The following is a 19,151-nucleotide window of genomic DNA, read 5'->3' on the forward strand; positions in this document are numbered from 1 at the left end:
AGCCTTAATATGGAGAACCTACATTATAAGGTTATGAAGATGATTAATGAGTTTTCAGAATAGTGCTGGGTACAATAAGCATTCAATAAAAATTAGCTAGTTATTCTTTTCATTATTTACAGTTAAATATTTAATGCTTTTAAGGCAGCTTTCATTTTCTTCATTTTTCCCTTTTTATCATTTCTAAACAAACCAATATTTTCTAAATAAGAAGATTGTGCTGATTATCTTAGAGAATCCTCATACTGTTTTAAGCAATATTACCATTACCCTTGTTAGCGTTTTATCAGTTTGATTCGGGGACTTTTTGTGGCCAAAACAAAAATTTAAAAATCAATAAGTATGTATTTTGATATTCTGGAGAAAAGATAGAGGTGCCAAAACAGCAACGGTGGGCTGGCCTGGTGGTGCAGGGGTTAGGTTCACAGGTTCACTTTGGCAGCCCAGGGTTTGCCAGTTTGGATCCTGGGTGTGGACCTACGCACTGCTTGTCAAGTCATGCTGTGGCAGGCATCCCACATACAAAGTAGAGGAAGATGGGCATGGATGTTAGCTCAGGGCCAGTCTTCCTCAGCAAAAAAGAGGAAGATTGGTGGCAGATGTTACTCAGGGCTAATCTTCCTCAAAAAAAAAAAAAAACAACAAAAGCTATTACCCTGTTTTTGTTTTTTGTTTTTTGGTAATGGGGAGGGGAGATACCCTAAGGTTAAAAGACAGAAGACCTTCATGACACTCCTACCCCGACAGGAATTCTGGGGAGCAACAGGCAGCTCAGAGGAGAATTTGCTCTTAGAGAAGTCAATGTGTCCTATGACTGTTTAATCTTTGAAAACATTTTAATTTTTAGAGAACCACAGAGAGCATTAAAAAACAGAGTAACTGAGAATTAATTAAACCAATACTGTTTATCCCATGGCTAATGCACGTAAGTCTGAGCTAATCAGCACATCCTTCCAAGAACACTAGATGGTGCTATGAATTTAATTTTGGGATTCAAAGTACCTCAGGAAATGGCTGTCTTCATTCAACAAATATTTGTTAGGTAGTGAACAGAATATTACAAATCTCTGCCCTTGGGGAGCTACAGTTTAGTGGGAGTGGTGGGGAGAAAGAAAGACAATAAGAAGCAATAAGAAGTATTGGAAGTATAGTATATTAGAAAGTGATCAGTACTGTGGAAAATAGAGCAGGGAGAATGGGGTAGGGTGCAGTTGCGACTTTAAATAGGCTCCTCAGAGTGGGCTTCATTGAGAAGGTGACATCTGAACAAGAACTTTAAGTAAGGGTGGGGACATCTGGGGAGAAAGCGTTTGAGAAAGAGGAACTACCAGGGCAGATGGCCTTAAGCCCTAAGGCAGGAGTGGCCTGGCCTGTTTTAAGAATTGCATAGAGACCAGGGTAGCAGGAGAGGACGGAAACGGGGAGAGAGTCTGATGGGGAATAGGGAGGAAAAGGAGGCCAAATTGTGTAAAGCCTTGTGTCCTATTGTGAGGACTTTGACTTTTATCCTGATTTTGGATAAAAACACCTTTAATAGAGATTGTGATTTAACAAATGCTGGGGAAGCTGAATTAATTAGTGATATGAGATATCATAAACTGTGGGCAAATTAACATTGTCTTAAGTAAAGTTGGTAGTTTGTGTTTTTTTAACGTAACTATAATCATGTTATCACACCTAACAAAATTAATATTAATTATTATCTTCTTGCAGTGAGTTTCTTGAGGGCAGAAATCATTTCACCTCCTGGGTACCTAGTGCACCCTCTGATATATGCTGGAGTTTAATAAATGTTTTTTGTGATTCAAAAGTTTGTTTTTAAGTTGATAAGAACCATAACATTTATTCCCCAGAAACAATGTTATAAATAACAATCAGATTCTAGAGTTAACTGACAACTCCTATTCAATCTACAATGATTAAATTAAATGGCACTAAAGTGTAGACCTGAGCCCCTCAGAGCCCTAAATCCTCAACCGTTTTATGTTTGAATATTGAGTCTGGGGAAAACCGGAGTCTAATTTAGCCTATCCTGACTTGTCTTGTTCCCACTGTCACTCTGAGGAGGACATAAGGACAAGGCTAGACTGCATGAGAGTGTTCGTTGATAAAGATTGCTTAGAAGGAAATATGGCAGCATCCACCAAAAAATAACATTCATTGCCATAATGTTTGTTATAGTAAAAAAATTGGAGACAACCTTAAGTGCCCATTATCAGAGGTGTAGTTCAATAAATTATGGTTCATCCACTTGACATAGCACCAAGCAGCTGTGGAAGAATGAAGTAGAGCTATACATGCTGGCATGGCTGGGGGGTGAGGGGCGGGGGGAAGCGGGGACCACATTGCAGGACAGTACACATGTCTGACTCCATGTAAATAAAAGTATGTGTGTGTATATCCACCTGTTTATGCCAAAACATTTTAAAAAGACAGGAAGGAGAAGCACTAAACTGTTAGTAGTGGTAGCCAGTAGGTTGGGGAGTAGAAATAGGGTAGAATTGAAGGAGACTATCACATTTTACTCTATGAACTATGATACCGAATGAATCTTTTTAAAATAAGAATGCATCTGTGTTTCAGATGATTTTATATCAAATTTTTAAAATCAAGGGCCTGATATGTACAAGGCACTATGCTTCACTGAAGATGATTTTAACTGATTTGAAAATGTAAAAATATGAAACTGTACTCTTGAGATTCTAAAAGAGCAAAGGCTAAAATGTTTTTTAAATGTTATAAAGTGAAATTATTCAACAAACCTTTATTTAACATCTTCTGTGTGATGGCCAGGATTTTTAAGTTTTAAACTCAGATTTTTAAAATGAATCCCCTATCTCACTTTTTAAACAGATTTTAGTTACAGAATGCCATAATGTCTTCTAATCTGTAGATTACCCTGGAGTGATACATACATAGTTCATGGAAAACTGGGGTTACCTTTACACATTAAAAACCAATGGCAATGATAGTAAAGTCACAGCATTACATTGTTCAGTATTCAAATGTCACCTCTTGCTAGTTCCATCCATCATCCATCCATTTATTCACTCATTCAACAAATATTTATTGAATGTCTACTATGGCATTGTTCTGGGAGACATTGAAGGTACAGTAGTAACAATAAACTTTTATTTTAGAAAACACGTTTTAATATTTTAAAATGCTATCTCAAATAGAGCAGTGTAATTCCTATGCAAAAGTAAGAAAGGGGCAATGTCATTCAAACTTTGCTTATTGCATTTTCTTTCTTATTATGCTCACAAAGCATGAGCGTAATAATTGTATGGTTGATTTATAAAAAATCTCTGCCAAAACACTGAAGACTGGGCATTTTTCCTGATGTTAATAATTTAGGTCATAATTGACATACACAATTAGAAAATAAATTCTCGAAACTAGGTGGATTTACAAGTTACTAAAACAAAACATAAACCTCTCAGTTTTTACTTCATCTCATACATATAGATGTTTAAGATATAGACTGTCCAATTTTATGATTCTGAGAATCTCTTCTCTTCAGTGTCAATGTGTCAGACTTTTATTTCTCATATCAAAATAAGTATTGAAAGATAATTGATGATATATCATATGCAAGTTTTCACATTGATCAGTACACTTTGATGTTTATATTGTGAGATCTTTAGTGAAGATATTACAGTGGCCTTTAATTGACAAAATCAAAAGAACAGAGAATTTGGAGATAGAAAATTCGAGTCAAGGCTCTCTCACCTGCTAGTTGGTGACTTCCGCAAATTACAACTGAACTCTCAGTTTCTGATTTCTCAGCTACAAAATAGTGGAGGATTTGTGAGAGGATTAAATAAAAATATGTTAAAATGCCTTAGAGGTTATGATGTACTATAGATATTTTGTGTTTGTATTCATTGTAACACTGCTCTAGATAAATAGCATTTATTAGAAACCAACAGTAGACATTTTATTATTGGTGAAACACTATTCTCATGTGAGGAACAAAACAAGGATGCCTGTTTTCATCATCACTATTTTCAGCATTGTTCTGTACTTCCAGACCAGCATTGCCCAGCAGAACTTTCTGCAGTGATGGAAGTGTTTTCTGTCTGTGCTATCCAATATGGTAGCCACTGGCTACACCTCTAGCTAAGTTTAAGTAAATTACAATGAAGTTACATTTAAAATTCACTTCCTCAGTTGCACTAGCACATTTCAAGTACTCACTAGCCACGTGTGGCTAATGGCTACCGTATTGGATAGAGCAGATATAGAACATTTCTGTCATCTTAGAAAACTCTATTGCATTAAAAATTCTGTTGGTCTACAATTGTAGAATAATGTCTAATAATAATCACATAATTTGTTTTGTTTTTTATGCATTTTAAAGTAAGTTGTAGATATCAATATACTTCTCCTCTAAACTCTTTAGCATGCATATTATTAACTTTGGTTCAATACTTGTTTACACTTTTATAGATAAAATTTTATATATAGTGAAGTGAATACATCTTTTTTATATATATTTTTCTTTCCCATCTTCTCCCCAAAGCCCCCCAGTACATAGTTGTGTATTTCAGTTGGGGTTCCTTCCAGTTGTGGCATGTGGGACACTGCCTCAGGATGGTTTGATGAGTGGTGCTAGGTCCATGCCCAGGATCCAAAATCGTGAAACCCTGGGCCATCAAAGCAGAGCACGTGAACTTAACCAGTCGGCCACAGGGCCAGCCCCATGAAGTGGACAAATCTTAAAGAGTATATATCAATGAGTATTAACAAATGCGTACATCTGTATAATCCAAACCCCATCAAGATATAGAACATTACCGTCACCCCCAATTTTCCTGATTCTTCTTCATTCAGTCCCCACCTCCACCCCTATTTTCTGATTTTTTTCAATATAAAGTAGTTTTGTCTATTCTAAAACTTCACATAAATCAAATCAGACTGAACGTGTTCTTTTGCATAAGTGTTCTTTGACTGAGCATAATGTTTTTGAGATTCATCAATTTTGTTGCATATTTTGGTAATATATACCTTCATATTGTTGGGTTATGTTCCATTGTATAATCATACCATAGTTTATCTACTTTCCTGTTGATAAACACCTAGTTGCCAGTTTTTGCTATTATGAAAAGAGCTTCTATGAATATTCTCATGCAAGTGTTTTTGTGGACATATGTTTTCATTTTTCTAGGAATGAAATTGCTGGATCATAGCATAGGTATATGTTTAATTGTTTGCTGCTAATATATAGAATTAAATTGACTTTTGTATATTTACCTTTATACTATGACTTTGCTAAATTCCCTTATTAGTTTTACTAGCTATTTTGTAGATTCTTAAGACTTTTCTACATGAAAAATCATGTCATCTGTGAATAGAGACAGTTTACTTCTTCCTTTCTGATCTTTATGACTTTTATTTCTTTTTCTTGCCTTATTACTCTGGCTTAGATCCAACATATGAATAGAAATGCTGAAAGTGAACATCCTTGCCTTGTTCCTAATCTTAGGGAGAAACATTCAATATTTCACCATTAAATATTATGTTAGCTGATTTTTTCTATAGATGCCTTTTATCAGGTTGACGAAGTTACTTCTAATCCTAATTTGCTGGAAGATTTTTTAAAGTGCTGAATAGGTATTTTTCTGCATCTGTTAAAGTGATCACATGATTTTATTCTTTTTCTCTGTTAATATGATGAATTACATTGATTGATTTTTTAATATTAAACCATTCTTGCCTTTCTGGGAAAAGCCTCACTTAGTCATAATGTGTTATCCTTTGTGTATGTTCTATATTCAATTTGTCAATATTTTAAGTTTTGTGTGTATATGTTCATCAGGGATATTTGTCTATCTTTTTGTTTTTATTTTCTCATTATTGGGGTTTTTAGGCCTCATAATACAAATTTAAAAGTGTTCCTTTCCATTTTCCGAAAGAGTTTATGTAAGATTGGTGTTTGTATAAGACTATTCTTTAAATGTTTGATAAATTTCACCAGTGAAGTTATCTGGACCTGGAGTTTTCTTTGTGGGAAAGAATTTGATAACCAATTCAATTTCTTTAATAGATAGAAGCCATCATATTTTCTACTTCATCTTATCTCAGTTTTGATAATAATATTTTTCCAAAATATCTGTCTATTTTGTCTAAGTTTTTGAATTTAAAGTATAAAATTGTTTATAATATTCTTTTATCTTTTTAATGTCTCTAGTCTTTGTAGTGGTATCACATCTTTATTCCTAATATTGATAATTTGTGTTCTCTCTTTTGTTCTTTGTCAGTCTACCTACAGGTTTATAATTTTTGTTGGTTATTTCAAAAAATAGACTTTGTTGATTTTTTCCATTGTTTTATATTTCATTGATTTCTCCTTTATTTTTGTTTCCTTTGATCTACTAACTTTGATTTTATTTTGTTCCCCCTCCTCCGGGTTCTTATTATGGATAAATTATCTAGTGCTGCGTAACAAATGACCCAAAATTTAGTGGTTTAAAACAGCAGTATTCATTTAATACCTCACTCAGCGTCTCTACATCAGGAATTGATGCAGACTTCTGAGTTAGATACCCAGTCCTGTCTTTGGGTCTCCATTAAGACTGTCATTAGATGTCAGTTGGGGCTTCAGTCATCTGAAGGCTTGACTGGGGCTGGAGGATTCACTTCCCAACTGGCTCACTCACATAGCTGGCAAGTTGGTGTGGACTGTTGACAGGAAGCCTCAGTCCTTCTCCATGTGGGCCTCTCTGTGAGTCTTGTTGCTGACGAAATGAAGAAGGTTGGGGCCCCAAAAAAGAGACGGACACCAGTGTCGACAGTGGAAGAAAAAAAGCCCCATCTTGCATGGGCTGTTTATTTTTATATCCCCCTAGACAAAGCTGGCAACTAGCCAAAGGCGGTGACTCAGCATACATGCTTCTATGCAAGCGCGCTCACGTGCCTACAATGCTGTGTTTGTTTCCCATCCCTAGGCTGAATTCCAGGATCTGAGAACATTCCTGTTTGCAGGCAATGTTCTCCCCAGAAGGGCCATAAGAGGACTGGGCAGAACATCCTGTTTGCAAGCAAGCTCAGCCGCAAGTCAGCTCCATGAAATGTCCTGTATGCAAGCACATTCATGTTCTCAGGTAAGATCTCCTTCAGAGTCTACTTAAAGTGTCCTCATAGCATGGTGGCTGGCTTTCCCTGGAGAGAGTTATCCAAAAGATCAAAGCAGAACCTGCAACGCCTCATAACACAACACTGGAAGTCACACATGGTCACTTTATTGTAGTACAGGTCTACTGATGATAAATTATCTTAGTTTTTGTTTATCTTAAAATGTGTTTATCTTGCCTTCATTCTCTGAGATATTTTTGTTGGATACAGAATTCTAGGTTGAAAGGCTTTTTTTTTTTTAGCCCTTTGAAGATGTTGTTCCATTGTCTTCTGGTCTCCATTGTTTCTGATGAGAAGTCCCCATCAAATCATATTATCATTCCCATGTACATACAATAAGGTGCCATTTTTCTCTGAATTCTTTCAAAGTTTTCTCTTTATCTTTGGTTTTCATTCGTTTGACTATGATGTGCCTAGGTATAGTATTCCTTGTGTTTGTCTTGCTGTGGTTCTCTCAACTTCTTGAAGTTCTGTAAATTTGTAAATCTGTAAATTTATGTCTTTCACCAAATTTTGAAAAATTTCAGCCATTATTTCCTCAAATACTACTTCTGCCATATCTTCTCTATTTCTCCTGTAATTCCAATTATACCTATGTTAGATTTTTTAAAATATTGTCTTACAGGTCACTGAGGTTCTTTTAATTTTATTTTTAATGTTTTTTCCTATGTATTCTTCAGATTAGATAATATTTACTGTTATATCTTCAAGTTCACTTGCTCTTCTGTCTTCTCAATATACTGTTAAGCCCAATCAGTGAATTTTTTATTTCTGATATTTTATTTATCAGTTCTAGAAGTCACATTCAGTTCTCTTTTATGGTTATTATTTCTCTGATGAGTATAATATTTGTTCATTCATTATGAGTATATTTTCAATAGTCTTTGAGTATATTTACAATATCTGCTTTTAATCCTTGTCAGCTAATTCCAACATCTGTATCACTCCTGGATCTCTACATTGATTGTATTTTCTTGTGACTATGGAATACATTTTCCTGTTTCTTTGTCTAATAATTTTGGGTGGTATCCTGGACATTGTAAATGATATTTATGGAGTCTCTGGATTCTATTTTATTCCTTTGTAGACTGTTGATTTTTCATTTTTTGGGTTTTATTTTATCAGGCTGGGCTTAAACTCTAAACGCTGTCTCCTTTGTGGTTGTCATCAGCTGAAATTTTTGTTTAATCATTTTCATGTTAGTTAAGATGTTTAGTGTTTTCTCTGTGCATGTAAAGTTCAAGGGTCAGCCAGGGATTTGGGCAGAATTTGGGGCCCTTCTCTGTATCTCTTTCCTTTCTAGGATTCTCTCTCAAGCTGCTATGGTCACTTTGAACTCTTTCCTTTGGTTCTTTAAGCCAGTAAGACCATGGATCATCCCATATCGTGCTGACTAATGCCTGCCTTCAAACAAAAAGCCACGAAAATGGAAAACTCACCCAGTGCTATTCACATCTTCCAAGTATCTACTCTTCTTCAGTTTCTGCCTCCTTTTGGCTACTTTCTAGTATTTTTGAATAGTTTTTTCAATATTTTGTCCAGAGTTTATAGTTTGTACCTTTGGGAGAGTAGGTACAATAGAAGCTACTTCACCATTACTGTAAGTAGATCCAGAAAGGCCTTTTTTAAGGGCCAGAAACCATAAAGGGTGAGATATACACATTTTACTATATCAAACTTCATATGACAAAAGACAGCACAATTAAAGTCAAAACTTAAAGGGCAAAATATTCTATATACAAAAGATTATTATCTTTAATATATGAGAACTCTTATTCATTAGGAAACAACAAGAAAAATTCATCGTAATAGAAAAATGGGCTAAGGACATCGTATGGTCTGAATGTTTGTCTCCCCCCAAAATTCATATGTTGAAATCCTAATGTCCAGTGTGATGGTATTAGGAGGTGGACCTTTGAGAGGTGATTAGATCTTTAGGGCAGAGCCCTCATAAATGAGATTAATGCCCTTGTAAAAGAGGCCCAAGAGAGCATCCTTGTCCCTTCCACCATGTGAGGGTACAATGAGAAGTATGCAGCCCAGAAGAGGGCCCTCACCCAACCATGCTAGCACCCTGATCTCAGACTTCAAGCCTCTAGAGCTATGAGAAATACATTTCTGTTGTTTATAACCCACTCAGTCTGTGTTACAGCAGCCTGAATGCACTGAGTTTGTTATAGCAGCCCAAATAGACTAAGACAGGACATAAACCATCATTTCACAAAACAAGGAACACATATTGGCCAATAAACATATGAAGACACAAATGCTCGACCTTACTTGAAGGAATGCAAAAAGAAACGATGAGATTCTTTTACCTATAAGATTGGCAATAATTGAAAATGTTTTTAATAACAAGTGTTGTCCACGGTGTGGATAAGGGCACTCTCATGACTGTCGAAAATGCTGTTTAACTTATCCACTGGCTATATTTCAAGAACTATATACATTTTTAAATTTTATCAGTTCCATTTGGTTCTTTTTAAAATCTTCCCAGTTATTTCCAATAATTTCTTTTTACTTGTCCCTATTTATGCTTCTAACCTCTAGTTCCTTAAACTTTGTTTAATAGCTATTCTATATTTTATATCTGATAATTCCAGTATCTGAATTTCTTCTGGAGCTGTATTAGGATGTGGATTTGACTGCTACAGTGTAGAGACCCCAAATAACAAGACAGATATTTGTTTCTCCATCCAAGTACATAGTCCAGTGCTGGTGTGGAAAATCCAGTCCACAATCAAGTGTTCCAAGCTCCCTCTCTTATTACACTGCCATCCTCAACATTTCTTCAGCTCCCACCATCTTGTCTGTAGTCGAGATAGCAGGAAAGGGAAAATGGGAACAGGAAGGGCACACCCCTTTCTTTTGAAAGCAGGACTTAAAAATTATGCCCATTGCTTCTGCTCACATCTCATAGGTGAGAAGTCATATGACCACACCAACATCCAAGACATTCTGGGAAATGCAGTTGTTAATCTTTATCTAAAAAAGTATATTGCTACTGAGGAAGCATAGAATGGATATTGGGAGACAGCTAGCAATCTCTGCCACACAATGTAAATCTGATTATTTCTGCTTATTTTCCCTCATAGTGTTTGGCCTCATATGCTTGATGTTCTTGGATTGTGAATTTATATTTGCATACTCTTAGTCTGTGGGAATCCTTGGACCTAAATTAGGGAAGCTTTCCTCTAGAAAGAGTTTGATCTGCTTTTGCCCAGACCCAAGAATGACAACGGTCCTGGCCTAAAGTAGGAGTCTTCAGTTCAGCTCCCCTACCTACTGCTAGCCTGAGGATTAGTATCCTGGTTTCAGTGATGCTCAAGATTTTTGCCCTTGTGGATGACTGCGTGTTTACCATTTGGTTACTGATCACTGCTCCCAGTTCTGATTTCAGTTCTTGGTTATTGGTCTTTGGTTTTGTTTTGCTTGGTGAACAAGCAAAAATTCCGATATCTGAGCAATTGCATTTGAAGGTATGTTTTAGCCAGGATCTAGTTGTTTTAGAAGGGTCTTTCAAGGAATATGGCCCAGCATATTGCTAGACCAGAAAAGTCCCATTCACTCTTCATTTTACTTCAAATTACTTCAATTTATTCAAAGTCTGGCTCTTTTCTCTACCTTTCAGCTTGCCAAAGTTGCCAGTAACCTGCTTGTTAATAAACCTAGTGGATACATTTCTGTCTTCATCTTACACAACCTCTCAGCAGCATTGACACAGTTGATCATTCGTTTATTCTTTCCTCTGATATGAGCTAGGCACTGTTTTGGATATGAACAGAATAGGACAAAAACCCTAGAGACAGTAAGCAGATAATAAATAATAAACACAATAAAATATATATTATGTAATATGCAAAAGGCGGTAACTGCTATGGAGCAGAAATTGGAGCAGGGCAAGGGGCATCAGGAGTCTTGGGAGAGTTTGCAATTTTAAAAGGGGCATAAAGGGTAGTCTCCATTGGGAAGGTGATATTTGAGGAAATAATTGAAGGAGGTAAAGGAGTGACCCATGAGGATATGTGGAGGAAGAACATTCCAGAGAGTGAAAACAGCCAGTGTAAAGGCCTTGAGGCAGGATTGTGCCTGTTGTTTTCAGGAAGATAAATCCAATATAGCTGAAACAGAGTGAGCATGGGAGAGAGTAATAGGAGATGAGATGAGATAGGGAAGTGGGGCAGGCAGATCACAGAGGACCCCGTAGACCACTGTAAAGACTGGCTTTTACTGAGATAGGAAACCATTTTTTGAGTGGAGTTGAGACGTGAACTGACTTATGATCCCTCTGGCTGCTTGTTGTGTTGATGGAAAACCATAGGGGGTCAAGGATGGAGAAGGAAGACCACTTGAGATGCTATTGTAGCCATCCTTCTCCTTGACCCTTTTTTCTCTATTGAGTTATTATCATATCTCCTGAATTTTCTCCTGACTTACTAACTGCTCCCTCTCGACCTCGTTCTCCAGCACTTCTTCTTCAACTCCCAAATGTTGGGACACCACAGTCTTGGTGCTGAGATGCTTCTTATATCATGAGGTCACCATTCACTGGGTGATCTCATGCAAACTTATGGCTTTTAATGGTTTTAATACCTATGATTTGAGCTGGTAATGCACAAACTTAGAGCTCCAGTCCTGACCTCCCACTCATAAATCCAATAGCCTACTTGCTCTCTAAACTAGAGCTCTTCATTTCTCCCAAAACCTTTCCTCCACTAACCCAGGCTTCCACACCCAGTAAATGGCACTATATTTGCTTAAGCCAAAAAACAAAGCCATCCTTATTGCTTCCCTTTCATCCAATCCATCCACAGCAAGAGCTGTTCATCTATCCCTTAATCAGTGATCTATTTCCTCCAAAATACTGTGTACCAAATAACCTCAAAAATCTCAGTGGCTTACATAATGAATATTTATTTTTCTCACAAAACTGCAGGTCACTTGGTGTTTGGCTGAGCTTGGCTGAATTTGACTGACTTTACTGCAGGCTGCAGGATGGTTTGGGGTCTGTTCCATGTGTGTTCATTCTGGGGCTCAGGCTGAGGGGCACAGCTACCCCAGAGATAATCACATAATGATGTCAGAAACTCAAGAGGGCAAACCAGTCATGCTGGTACATTTCAAGCTTCTGCTCATTTCACTTCCAATTGGCTGAAGCAAGTCACATAGACAAATCCAAAGTCAAGGATTATGAAGAACACTGTGTCCACCAGGCCATGGCAAGGGGATGGCTATACACTATATTATAGAGATTAAAGAATTGGGAACAATTATTCAATTACTCAATCTCCCACACCCTCCTAAAGAATTATACCTTTCTACAAATCTACTATTACCCTTTTGTCCAGGAGCCATCATCTCTTGCCCCTAGATGACTATTGTGTTTTTGCTGCTATATCCCTCACACCTAGAACAATGCCTTAAATGTAGTATATACTCAGTAAATATGTGCTGAATAAATAACTCCCAACTGATCTCGATTACACTCATCTCCCTCCAATCTCTTTCCACATAGCAGTTAGGGTGAGGTTTTAAAAACATAAATCCGACCTGTAATATAATAAGAAATATATTTTTGGCCTTTATCCCTGGTTCCAGGCACACAGCTCCTAAATCTCTTGGAATTTCCTGAGTAATAGGAATGATAGGAGCATCTTTCGTTCTAATGAGGTGACTCTTGGTGGGCCCCTAGATAGCTTCAGGATGGGGGGTGGTCACCAGAAAGACCAAACCTTGATTAGAAGTTTAGAACTTTCAGCTCCACCTCCCAACCTCAGGAGAGGGGAGGGGGCTGGAGATTGAAGTTAATCACCAATAGCCAATGATTTAATCAGTCAAGCCTATGTAATGAAAATATCCATAAAAATCTCTAAACAACCGGGTTTAGAGAGCTTCCAGGTTGGTGAACGCATTGAGGTGCTGGGTGGTGGTCTGCCAGAGGGGGCATGAAGCTCTGTACCCCTCCCCCCATACCTTGTGCTAGGCGTCTCTTCCATATGACTTTTCCTGAGGTGTGTCGTTTATAATAAACTATTAAACCTAAATAGAGTGCCTTCCTGAGTTTTGCGAACCATTCAAGCAAGTAGCTGAACCTGAGGAGGGGGTCGTGGGAACCCTAGATTTGGTCGGAAGTACAGGTGGCAACCCAGGACTTGCGACAGGTGTCTGAAGCGGGGGCTGTCTTGTGAGACTGAGCCCTTAACCCGTGGAGTCTGTGCTAACTCCAGGTAGTTAACGTGAGAATTGACTTGCATCACAGGACACCCACTTGGTGTCTGCAGAGAACTGGAGAATTCCTTGGTGTGGAAAACCCATACACATTTTGTGTCAGAAGTTTTGTGAGTAAAAACAGCTCAAATTATCTTATCACTCCCAGCTTAAAACCCTACCCTGGCTTCCCTTTGCGCTTGAACTCCTTACCATGGTCTTTATAAAGGCCACCCATTATCCAGCCAGGCCTGGCCTTCCAAACAGGGAAGTGAGTGAATATATGAGAAAACATTTTCCCCACATTTGTAAAGAAACTCTTTCTTACCTTTTATTTTCATCTACTCATCCGTATATAAGATGGTACTATGTAAGTCCATATGAAGTCACCTCAAGTGGAATAAAAATATTGGAATGTATTTGTTAATAAAGAAGAAAGTGGAGACTAGAGTTGCCTCAGCATGTGCTGTAGCATCCTTGCAACTTGCACCCCTCAGGCACTAATCTGTGGGGGAAAGGGTCTCAGCGAGGCCTCCCTCCATCTCCTAGCTTACCTGGCTCACCTATTTACCTTTTCCATTCTTATCACCAGTTAACATATGAGATAATTTACTTATAATTATTGTTTGATGCCTGTCTTCCCCCCCAACCCCACCTGCACCTCTGTGAGGGCAAGGATCCTATTCTGTTTTTTCTGGTAAAGAGTAGTTGCTCAACCAATTGTGGAATGAATGGATGAATGAATAAATGTCTCAGGGAGAGAAAGGAATTTGGGAAGGTCCTGAATTCTCTCTCTTCTTCCAAGTCTTCCCAGATTGTCACCCCCATCTTTGCACAATCTACATCCCAGGATGCTATGGGCAAAACTTCCATGAAGTATAAATGTTTACTAGTTTATTCCTTCTCAGCATGGCTTCACTTGTCTATGTATAAACCCATCCTTCTGCGTGCCTGTTGATGTTTTATATGTGAAACTTTTATTCACTCTAGAGCTTGCGTGAGGAGGAATTTAGCTTAATATTTGTGACATCACGATAGGACAAAATCTGATGAAGTTGAGCTCCATCCTGTAGAGGCTATTTCCTCTATGAGCTCAAACTACTTTTCCTCTTCCCTGAAGAAAAGTCTTGTAGTTGTTTAAATGAGGATAAAGCTGAGCACTTAAATTTTTCATCAAGAAGGTACCAGAAGAAGAAAAGCAGCAGAGTACGAGAACTAAAAGCATCACTCCTTTTTGAGGGAGTGGCCACTTTAAAATCTTCCCAGTTAGCAGCTATATTTCTCTTTTAATTTCAAGTTTTCTTATGAAATTAAAACATTCTGTTCTTTTATTTTTCACAAACCTTACTGTCTTCATGAAAACCCCCCAGTCCCTCAAATGATCAACAGAGGGAAATTTTTCTTTAAAAATACAGTAAACTCTGTTCTTTTCTTTGAAACACCGTGGTGGGGAGAAAAGGTCTTTCCTTTAGTTTGAAGAGTCATGCTTTTAAATTGCTTGGAGGTGGTTACATATGCATCTTCATATAAGCTTGTATCCCTTTCATTTAAAAGAAAAGATTAAAGAAGGGAATTAGCTCATTAATTATTTAAAATACTTGGTGCAACTGTTCCTTATGAATTAATCCAGCACTTGGAAGACAATTACACTCAGTGTTAATAACATTGCCAACCCTTTCCAGGAGGCTGCACTCCAAATACTATTGTGTTTTCCCTGACAACATTTACTATGACATATGCATATGAAAAACAGGCATTTTCATCAGAATTACTGTAATAGCATTAAGAGATTATTATTTTTTTCCAATTTCCATGGAAGAAAATTCACTTAAATTAGATTATTTATTCCTTGACTGCTCTTCTATCTTGCCTGTATGTTTAGGTAACTGGAGTCCATGAAAGTATAAACTTCAGAATGAAAAGCATGATTTTATACATTAATGATTTCAAATAAAAGAGGAGTGCTAGTTTGTGCATCGCTTCTTTCGAGAAAGTTAAGTCTGTGTTCTGCTCGGGAGAGATAACACTTTTTGTCCCTGTAGGTGGCCCCCCTGGTGTAGCCATTAGTTGCTAATTACTTGCAAACAAATAAACAATTAACTTCTCAAGCTGCTGGCTGGGCGAGTGTTCATTGACATGCTAAAACTTTCTAAGACAGGATTTTAATTAGTGACGTTCTAAATCCAGCCCCCTTGTCAGCGGAGCCCTAAGGTGAACTGCAGGAAGATCCCAGCCCTGTACACGGGGGGCAGAGTCAGCCAAGAGGCACGGAGTGGCCAGAGCTGTTGCTCTGTGCAGACCACTCGAGGATGACTCCCAGCCTTCAGGAAGGTGCCCGGCTTGGGGAAAGCAAACCCTCGCCCTGCTCCTTTTCGATTGAGAGCATCTTAGGACTGGACCAGAAGAAAGACTGTGCTCCATCAATGAAACCCCACAGGCCCTGGGTAGACACCTACGGCTCTTCAGGTAGGTGACAACCTCTATTATTTCATTTACATTGTTTAATTTGGCCTTTATTTCATACTACATAGAATTAGAGAGAAACTGCAGTTTCACCTAATTATGAAACTGAGGTAGCTAAGGCTTTTAAGGCCTCCAGCTGAGACCTATGGGAGATGACAAGAATATCAGCCTTAGATCCAAGTGGGTATACAGTTCTTTCACAGGAAATGCCAAGAACCCACATTTACTTCAGAAGATCTCTGTTTATTTGACACATCGGATATTCTGTCTTTTTTCACTGAAAAATAAATGGCATTCAGAGACCAAAATGTTCTCTATCACCAAGGCAAGATCTTCGTTTTTGTTTGCTTTTTGGTTTTTGGTTGACGAGAGGTCAGTTCTCTTGTGAAACCCAGAAGAATTCCACTAGGAAAATTAAAGACAAGTTCTTGAAATTACTTCTTGTAGAATTTTGTGGAATATAGGATTGGACATCTAAGATGGGGCTTATTTTTCTGTTTTTAGGGAAAGATGTTAACCTATGTCTGCACGTCGCAAGCCTTCCTAATGGGATCTCATTCCCTTGTACTGTGGATCACCCAGCACCAGAAAAAAGAGTTTTGAAACATGAAAATTACTTTTCAGCCTCAGAAAGACAGTCTTTGAAAAGAGAGTTGAGTTGGTATAGAGGCCGAAGACCAAGAACTGCTTTTACTCAAAACCAGGTGGGAAGTTTTTTCAACCAATAATGATCTTACAAAGGCTTTAACTGACGCCCCGTTGAGCAAAATCCCGTTCACTTTGGGATCTCAGTTTAGAAGGCTTATTAATGAAACAATAGACTGTATCTTTTTTAACAGTTTCTGGATAGTCATTTTACAAAAGGCATTTGGATTAATTGCCCAAGATTTAAATGCAATTATTTTACTATGCAAATTAAAGTCCATTTTATGATGACACACCAAATATCAACATTTTAAATAACTTTTTCCTTATTGTTAGATTGAAGTGTTGGAAAATGTTTTTAGAGTAAACTGCTATCCTGGCATTGATATCAGAGAAGACTTAGCTCAAAAACTGAATCTAGAGGAAGACAGAATCCAGGTAATTTTCAAATTTAGTTGTTACTCATGATGATTGAAATGTTAAGAATAATAAAATAATGTTTCTGAGATCTATTTTATTTTTCCTTAATTTTAGATCTGGTTCCAAAATCGGCGTGCAAAGCTGAAAAGGTCTCATAGAGAATCTCAGTTTCTAATGGCGAAAAAAAATTTCCACACGAATCTCCTGGAATAGACAGAAAACTAAGCGTGTGAGATTATCTTCCCATTGCAGAACGTGAAGAATCAATGGAAATATCAAGCGTTAAAAATGTGATCTTTTTTTTTCTGCATTTAATCTGAATAATGTCTTTTTTTTCCCCCGAAAATATGTTGTAAATAGTTATTACTACACTATGGTACCTATTCTATTTGGGCACTTTTAATTACAATAAAAGCTTTTCCTATATATTTTGATAAGCATTTTCAGAAAAAGCCAGTTATTTTTAAGTGAGCAGATTTAACCTAATTAAGTAGTTTGCTAAAATAGGTAAACTCATGACTAAATGACTCCACAAACTGGATTCCATTTACAAAATAATTCAAGTAAAATAATCTGAAGAATGGCACAAATGTGTGATTTGTTTCAGTTAGTTTCCTTCAAGTGCATTTTGAAACAGGATTATGCTTCAATAGATTATAGAATATGATTTAGTCATGAATCTTTAGTTTCTCTTGCTTTCTGGCAAAAAGCAGTGAGAATTTCTCATCATGTGTATCCATACAAATCCTTATGGCATCCCAGTTTCAAGGTGTTTTTTTAAGCAAAGTCATTATGCCAAAGTGGAGATATAAAAGCATCAATTGTCGTATTCCTACCATTGGTATTGCATTGCACAAAAGAATTGAGTTGCAAATAAATGCAAATTTTAAAATGTTTTTCTAGTTCATTTAATGTTGTGCTTTACTTTCATTCATTAAAGTAATAATGATCATCTGCCTTTTATCTATTTCCAGTTAGTAATTTCCAGTCAACTGTGTATTTTGTTACAGTACTATGTTGACTGAGAAGGTAGGATAACTGACATGTCTTTTGTGTGTGCTGTGACATGGTTGCCGGAAATAATCAGGGCACTTTCTGGGACAAAAACTATGTACTTTGCATTTGCCATTTTACCTGTCACTTAAAGATGGGAGTAGGATAAGATGCCTCACAAGAAGGAGTCCTACCATTGGAAGGGTATTTGTTTTCCGGTTATTTAATGAAAGGCCAAAGTGAGTGTTTTTGAAATGTTAGCTTGAGGACTCTGACTTTGTCTCCTGGAAGACGTATTTCCCCTTTGCCCATTTGAATTGAATTCTGCCTGGCTTCCCTCTTCTTTTTTTCCTATTCTTCTGTCCTTCTTTTCTCTCCTAGTGATGACCAGAGTAGAAGGTCTTGTTAAATTATTGAATCTACACCCACTATGTACGTTTTATTTCTTCCTCTTTTTTTTTTATTGCATGAGAGAGATTACAGGGAATTTACATGTTAGTACTAAGGAAAAGTAGCATAACTCAGATTTTGGAGATTTTTAAAATCATTTGCTGAGAGCACATTTTGGATAGAGAGCTCTGTGTCCCAACAACTGGCCAGCAATGTTCTGTGCTTATTCTGTTCCATTATTGCTGAGATGAAGAGGGAAGAGGAAAAGAGGGACAGCAAGGGCAGTAACGGGAAGACCAGAGATGTTAAATGTTTTCCAAGGAAGTCTCTACTGTCAGGACCACTTTTTCCAATATGAAGAGTGCTTTCATTAATATAAAGTTTGACGTACTATTTATAAAATAGTGAAAATTTATCCACCAGGAGTTTTATTTGCTCTTCATTAGATTCCCCTGAAATTATATTAAGTTGGAGGACTGGAAGTCACCAGGAGTGGGTTAGAGGGGAAACTGTCGTGTGATGGGTAAGCTTTTTCAAACAGCTTTTTATTTTAATCCCCAAGTCCACGCATACATATATACTTGAATTGTTTACAGTATGTAAACATATATATTTATTGTTATTGCGGCTATTTTTTTAAATGTCATCACACTTGACATTCTGTGCATCCTTCCAACATCTTGCCATGTCGGACATATAGCTCTGTCTCCTTCTTAATACTTACTTAGTTTAGGATAAGATTTCAAGTCCTGTACATAACGAATTATTCCACAATATTAATATTAATATTTAAGTATTTTTGAAGTAGTACCTTTCACAAATTGAGATTTTTCAAAGAATAATCATAGTTAACCTAGAATTTGTCTAAAATTAGACCTAACCCCCAAATCTCTGAG

At 37.2% G+C, this 19,151-nt stretch overlaps 1 protein-coding gene across 1 annotated transcript; it reads left to right on the top strand.

Annotated features, from left to right (window-relative positions):
* Positions 1-6,950: 6,950 nt before the first annotated feature.
* Positions 6,951-17,768, top strand: HESX1 (HESX homeobox 1). The gene is made up of 5 exons (XM_008515346.2): positions 6,951-7,106; positions 15,532-15,810; positions 16,312-16,511; positions 16,789-16,890; positions 16,987-17,768. The coding sequence occupies exons 2-5, from the start codon at positions 15,654-15,656 to the stop codon at positions 17,083-17,085; spliced, it is 558 nt and encodes a 185-aa protein (XP_008513568.2). The 5' UTR covers positions 6,951-7,106; positions 15,532-15,653; the 3' UTR covers positions 17,086-17,768.
* The last annotated feature ends 1,383 nt before the right edge of the window (positions 17,769-19,151 follow it).

Source organism: Equus przewalskii, chromosome 15 (assembly GCF_037783145.1).
Source record: "Equus przewalskii isolate Varuska chromosome 15, EquPr2, whole genome shotgun sequence".
Lineage (NCBI taxonomy): Eukaryota > Metazoa > Chordata > Mammalia > Perissodactyla > Equidae > Equus > Equus przewalskii.

Excerpts from the sequence above, each read along its gene's own strand:
- HESX1 (XM_008515346.2), top strand. The coding sequence starts at position 15,654 with ATGACTCCCAGCCTTCAGGAAGGTGCCCGGCTTGGGGAAAGCAAACCC. Across the intron at positions 15,811-16,311 it reads AGACACCTACGGCTCTTCAG|GGAAAGATGTTAACCTATGT; the intron begins GTAGGTGACAAC and ends TTCTGTTTTTAG. Across the intron at positions 16,891-16,986 it reads TAGAGGAAGACAGAATCCAG|ATCTGGTTCCAAAATCGGCG; the intron begins GTAATTTTCAAA and ends CCTTAATTTTAG.